The sequence below is a fragment of the Phoca vitulina genome, unplaced genomic scaffold (genome assembly GCF_004348235.1).
Source record: "Phoca vitulina isolate PV1807 unplaced genomic scaffold, GSC_HSeal_1.0 scaffold44, whole genome shotgun sequence".
Classification (NCBI taxonomy): Eukaryota; Metazoa; Chordata; class Mammalia; order Carnivora; family Phocidae; genus Phoca; species Phoca vitulina.
This window is the reverse complement of record NW_022589747.1, coordinates 1001452-1007482: the sequence shown is the minus strand read 5'-3', so window position 1 is coordinate 1007482 and position 6031 is coordinate 1001452. Positions and strand designations below refer to the sequence as shown.

Sequence of the window (6031 nt, the reverse complement as noted above, 5' to 3'; positions counted from 1 at the left end):
ATTTGTGCCCCGAGCCCCTCACCTGTGCCCTGTACCCCTCATCTGTGTCCTACACCCCTCACCTGTGCCCTGCATCCCTCACCTATGCCCTGTACCCCTCACGTGTGCCCCAAGCCCTTCCCCATGCCCTCCACCCCTCACCTGAACCTGAAAAGACTAGGACCCCTTGATCATGTCCAGCTCAGTTTCCTTAAGCACAGTGACTTTGAGTGCCCCACACGATGGTCACAGGCCCCCTGTGTGCACAGCACCCCTTTGCTCAGTGCTCCCCCATCCCTGGCCTGTTTTGCAAGGGGGGGGAGGCCCAGGGAGGTGGGGGGGAGAGAGGATGCAGGACAGTCCAGCCCCTGAGAGGACCCCGGGCTCCGACTGGCCTGGCCCAAGCCCAGGTGAGCGGGAACCCCGTCCCAGTCCCGGAGCCCACCTTCCGCCGATGTGACGGCACGATGAAGAAGGTCTCGATGTTGTGAGCTTTCAGAAAACTGTTCCTCTCGTGCCCGTGCCCCGGCTCCACCTCGTAGTCACCGTTCAAGCACGCCAGGGTCGTCTTCGTGATGTGGACCTTCCTGCAAGACAGCAGCACGGTGCCCAGGGCCTGCCGAGGCGGCACAGGCGGCCCTCCCCACGGGCAGGTCCAGGAGGGGCACTCAGGTCCCCGTGTCACCGGGCAGCACTGGTCACCTGGGAAGAAGAGGGGGAGGGAGCCCAGCGAGGGGGGAGCTGCTGGGGAGGGCTCGGAACCGGGGACGGGCCGAGCGTCAGCAGGAGCAGAGGGGAGCATTCCAGGCTCTGGGACAGCAGAGGGGTCTCCGGTGCAAGCACAAGGTGGGAGTGGATACCACCACGGGTCCCAGCCGAAGCGTGGCCTGGCCGGCCCGGACACGGTCAGCCCCACAAGCCCCTTCCCCGGACACAGACGGGGTGGGGATGCCCAGCATCCGTTGCCTCTCAGTCCTGCAGGACCGAAGGCCCAGCTATGCGTGTGACGGTCCCAGACGGCAGGGGAAGGGGATGCAGGTCTGGAGCTGGGGGACATGCAGGTGGCTCCTGCCATGGCTCCCACCGTGGCTCCCCTAGGACCCCCAGGGCAGGTGGAGTTTGCTCAGGACCCGGTGTCCTCTGCTTTGCAGCCGCCTGGCCCATGCTCCCAGCACATTAGTTTGGGGAAGTGGCGCAGGCCCCTCCCACACTGTCCTCTCGACCCCACAGCGCACTGCCTCGCCCTGACTCACCCGGGCAGGCCGGCAGCCTCCATGACGTTGGCGAGGGTCACGTCGTTGGACCACACGTCATACTGCCACTTGCGCAGGCCGAGGACCCCGCAGAGGACCCGGCCAGTGTGCAGCCCCACACGCATGTTCAGATCCACCTCCGTGGCCTCCGCCACTGACCTGCAACAGACACGTCATGGCATGGGGCTGGGCCCTTGCCCATACCCGTGAGCTTGCGCACGCAGGGGAGTCTGCACAGGCAGGAGCACGGGGCTCTCCTGACCTAGTCAGCCCGATCCCCGAGCATGGCTCCAGGTGGGCAGGGCTGCTCTGGGCCGGGCCCCCCAGCTCCCTGGCCGCTGGGCATCTCACGCTGTGTCCACGCCGCCCCTTGCCCCTCCCCACCTAGGGCAGCCCCCAGGGGGACATCAGCCTGGACCTCCGATCCCCTCTGTGTCCCGCTGACCCGGTTGGGGGCTCGTGCCTGCTTGCTGGCCAGAGGCCAGCGTGACGACCTGCCAGGGGCATCCTGGGAACAGCCAGGGTTTGACCCCGAGCTCCAGACATGACCCTCGAGTAAACTTTACGGGATGACAAGCGTGTGGATGCCGAAATCAGGCGGCGGGTCCAGGTGGGCAGGCCGCCCACGGCTGGGGAACGTGGGCCAGCGTGAGTCCCGGCAGCACCCAGGGGACGCCGCCCGCTGCAGGGAGCTCCGTGCGAGCGATCATGTGGGGGCACCCACAGGGTGCCACGCATGGTTTCCCCAACTCTAGGCCTCACTGCCACGGTCAGAGGTACACAACACACTACGTCAGACCAAAGGGGACACGCAGCGGCCGTGCTGAGGCCCTCCGATGCCATCTCCTGTGTGTTCCGCTCTTCCCCAACGGGCAGAAGTTATATTATCACAGAAAATGCTAAAGCAGGGCATTGCGGAAGCGACAGCGGGCTACCCGTGGGCTCCAAGGGACAGGAGTGCAACGAGGCTCCGTGGGAGGGAGCGCTGAGCCATGTGACCCCGCCTGTCCACAGGTGGCCCCCACAGCAGGTGTGTCCAATGCGGCTCCCCCGCCCGCGGCAAAGCCCAACCACAAAGGGCCAGGAGGCTGAGCCGTGGCCCAGGACACGAGGCCCCGTGGTTAGAAGGTCTGTCACGAGGGAGAAGGGAGACCAGGAAACATCGGACACACAGGGTCGCCAGGCTGCCACCCTGGGGCCCACCGGACAACCCACCCTCCGTCCCCTCCCAGCATAAGGTGCCCTGCGGCCCAGCCACGTGCAGACCCCCCACCCCACCCAGGATAGCAGGCCACCCATGAGCTCAATGATAAACCTCCCTCCTACTTCAGAACCTGGGGTTGATTCGTGTGCACCCGCCTTGTTCCTAATATGATGTGGCCCAGCTGAGATGCAACCTCCGGGAAGCCCTCCCAGATCCTCACCCCCATCCCTGAGGACCCATCACTGGTGCTGGTACAACAGGGTCTGTCAGAGACCGCTTCCGGCCATGCCCTGACCATCAGGCAATCTGGCCCAAATGACCAGAGACTCGGGGGGTGCCTGGGTCCCTTAAAACATCTGAGTTAGAAATCCTGAAAAAAACAAGGGGCTTTAATGATGAAATAAAGAGCTTGGGGTCTTCTGTCCAGAATGTATGCCCAGGACACACACACAGGGGCTGCTGAGGAGAGCGTCCAGAGGCTTTGGCTCTCAGAACCTCAGATGAGCAAAGGCGGCCACTCCGCGTGGGGAGCACACATGAGCAGGGCGGCCCCTGATTTCTAGGGATGTCCCATCAGCCCAACCTCTGCCCTCTCCGGGTCTCCGCTTCCCGTGTGCAATCCAGGGCGGAGCTGAATGAGCGCCAATGGGCTCTGACAGCGACCCAGCTACCCTGGCGTCCCCAGGCTCAAGGCCACAGCCCACGTCCCACTAACCCCTGTTCTGGAAGACACGGGGGCAGAAACACCGGGAGAGGGTCCGTGAGGACCCCGACTGCAGGACGGCCCGAGCAGTCCTCGTGGCCGTGGACCCGCTCCACGCGGCTGCTGGGGTCCCGTCACCTGGCTGGAGCACCCCCGCCCGGGAGGACAGCGTCCCGCTCGGCCCTGCCTGCCCTGCCCCGGCTTCCATGAGCAGACTGCCCAGCGGTCCCACGGGATCCCGCCGCCACACCGCCTCGCCCCCATGCAAAGCCGTCCTGGACCCATCGGGAGCCCAGCACCACCTCTGCGTCCACCGAGGGCCCGGCCCCCAGGACCAGAGCGTTTCACGTCAGGTCCAAGGTCCCTGGTGCGCGTCCGGAAGTCCGCGTGTCACGGGTTTACAGCAAAGGCTACTCAGGAGTCTGTGGACGTGTCTTCGACACCTACTGAGTTTTACACATATTGAACATCTTTTCTCTCAATTTTAACTTTTCTCAGTCATTTGCCAACCTCTAGTGAGAAGCACCGAAGCAAACAAAACAGGGTTAAAATTTTGGATTTTTTTTTTTTTTTTTTGATATTTGCAAAAGGAAAGGAACACAGGGAGACGTGAACAAGAAGAGCTGCAAACGGTGTTTCTGCCCATTTTACAGCATCTCCACCTCCGCAGCCAGGAAGGGGCAAAGGTCACGGGGACCAAATCCTGCAGCCCGCACACCCTCACCTCTTCTGGAAGGTTCTGCCTCAAACATCTGGATCCTGGTGGCAGTAGATACACGGTCACCTGGACACTCACGTCTCAGTAAGCTGCGCATCAGGGGCGGTCTCACCGAGACATGTTTGCCGAGAACAGAGACGGGAGGGGGGCCTGCGGAGCCGTGGGAGACGGCCCCCCTCCCTGGGCCATCCCTGCTCGGGCTGGCTGCGGCGGGGTCAGCAGACAACCACGGCGGCCTCGCCAGCTCAAGGCTGGGTCCCAGAGGGCAGAGCACATGCCGTTTACTTCCCCTGATCCAATACCGAAAAACAAAACACCCAGACCTCGCCCTGCACGCTTGCCGGTCCGATGCGCGATTCGCTAAGGCCTGTGACAGTCGAGGATCTTGCGCTACTGGAAACACACAGAATCCTGACGCTTGGGAGCAGAGAAACCTCCTGCACCCCGTGCTGAGCGGCCCCTTCCCTGCGGAGTGGGGGAATGGATGCTCCAGCAGCTGGGGACCCGCTGGGAGATCCCCCAGCCCCGCGAGCTGCACCTGCCATGGGGGGGGGAGCCCCGGGCCTTCGCTTCCACATCGGCTCCCTTGTGTTGTCTTTAACACGGAGCCTGTAAACCCTCCCGCCTGTTATTCCCACAGGGACACACTTCCCACCAAGTGCAACACAAGATCCTTCCCCACCCGCCAGACCGGGAACACGTCCTCCATCCCTCCAGCCTCAGGAGAGGTCAGAACCCAGGCGGCCGGGGCCTGCACGCGCCTGCCCGTGAGGAGATTCCTTCCCTCCGTCCAGCGGCAGCAAACGCCCAGCCCCTCACAAGCCCGTCCTGAGCGCACACGTCGGGGGGCCGTCGGGTCTGCACAGTGAGCAGCCCTACTGGGTGTGCGGCCGGCGCAGCACCACCCCCCGATCCTGAGCACCCCAGAACCACACACGGGTCCGCATGCACTGGCCCCAACCGCCCCCCTGCTCTGGATCCCCCTGTCCACTCAGAGGACCCCCCGCTGGAGTCACCGGGCCTCTTCCGCCCCCGACCCAGGGCTGGGTCTCTCTCTCTCTCTCTGTGCTTCCGTGTTCCTCATAGAACAGATCCACCGCCACCTGCACTGGGACCCACCCCGGGCGAAGCCCCGCGCTCACTGTCCCCGGGAAGCGGGTGTCAGGCTGAGCACGCTCCTGGACGCCTCCACACCCGGTCTGCAGGGTCAGTCCCCCGCTGAGCCTCCTCGTTTGCCTTTCTCTCCCTCTCTGTTCTCCCGTGTTCCTCATACAACTTTGGTGCCACTACTTCTCGGCTCCGGGTGTGGACGTCTACACCCGTCCCTGCTAGCCCCGTCCTGCTGGACTACACCCACCCCTCCACGCTGCTGAGATGTGGGCAGCTCAACCTCCCAGCCCACACCTTCCCTGCCCCGACGAGCGTCCCTGATTCTTCATCCCGCTCTCTGACGGGACACGACGAGGCTGGCTCAGAAGTGCGGCCGGCCCACGGTGTCCCCGGAAGGCACGCCTGCTCCCTCTGAGCTCCTCCGGCAGGGAGCCCCTGGACACCTACGCCCGTGAAGACAAGCACGTGCGTTCTTTCAGTGGAATTCGGCTGGATCTGAGCCAACCCCCTCCCCAGCTGACTCCCTGGATGTCTTGTCTGGCTGAGCCATGAAGCTGATTTCTTCCTGTGCCATTAATGCATCCCCGACCCGAGCCTCGCCATGCAGCCTGGCTCTCCACAGCCTGGGGACATGTGGCCCCTGAGGCCTGCGGGGCCCAGAGGGGGTGCGAGGAGGACCCGTCCCCGCGGACACTCACGTGATGGTGTCGATCATGTCCAGGCCCATCTCCACGCAGCAGTGGGCGTGGTCAGTCTTGGGCTGGGTGAGGCCAGACACGCAGTAATAGCAGTCCCCAAGGATCTTGATCCGGCGACAATGATTCTCCTGGGGGACGAGAGGACAGATGGCACGTTAGTGACGCGCCCGGGGCCTGGGCACCTGCACCTTCACCACCACGGAGCCGGTGGCCACAGAGCAGGCGGCCCCACAACCCCGCCCAAGGGACCCCCTCCGAGGCCAGGGCAGCCTCAGGAGGGGAAGAGCCCCCACGGCAGTGATCAGGATCACTGGGGCACCCACGCGCCCCCACGCCTGCACTCAGGTCTGCCCCGCCCATCCCTCA

At 64.3% G+C, this 6031-nt stretch overlaps 1 protein-coding gene across 1 annotated transcript in view; it reads right to left on the bottom strand.

Annotated features, from left to right (window-relative positions):
* ADCY1 (adenylate cyclase 1) overlaps positions 1-6031 on the bottom strand; it is a 92320-nt gene that overhangs the window by 55062 nt on the left and 31227 nt on the right. Inside the window, exons 4-6 of the mRNA XM_032430455.1 lie at positions 5666-5793; positions 1233-1391; positions 425-566 (exon numbers count right to left, since the gene is read on the bottom strand). Coding sequence (XP_032286346.1) covers positions 425-566; positions 1233-1391; positions 5666-5793 — 429 coding nt within the window. The remainder of the gene's footprint in view (positions 1-424; positions 567-1232; positions 1392-5665; positions 5794-6031) is intronic.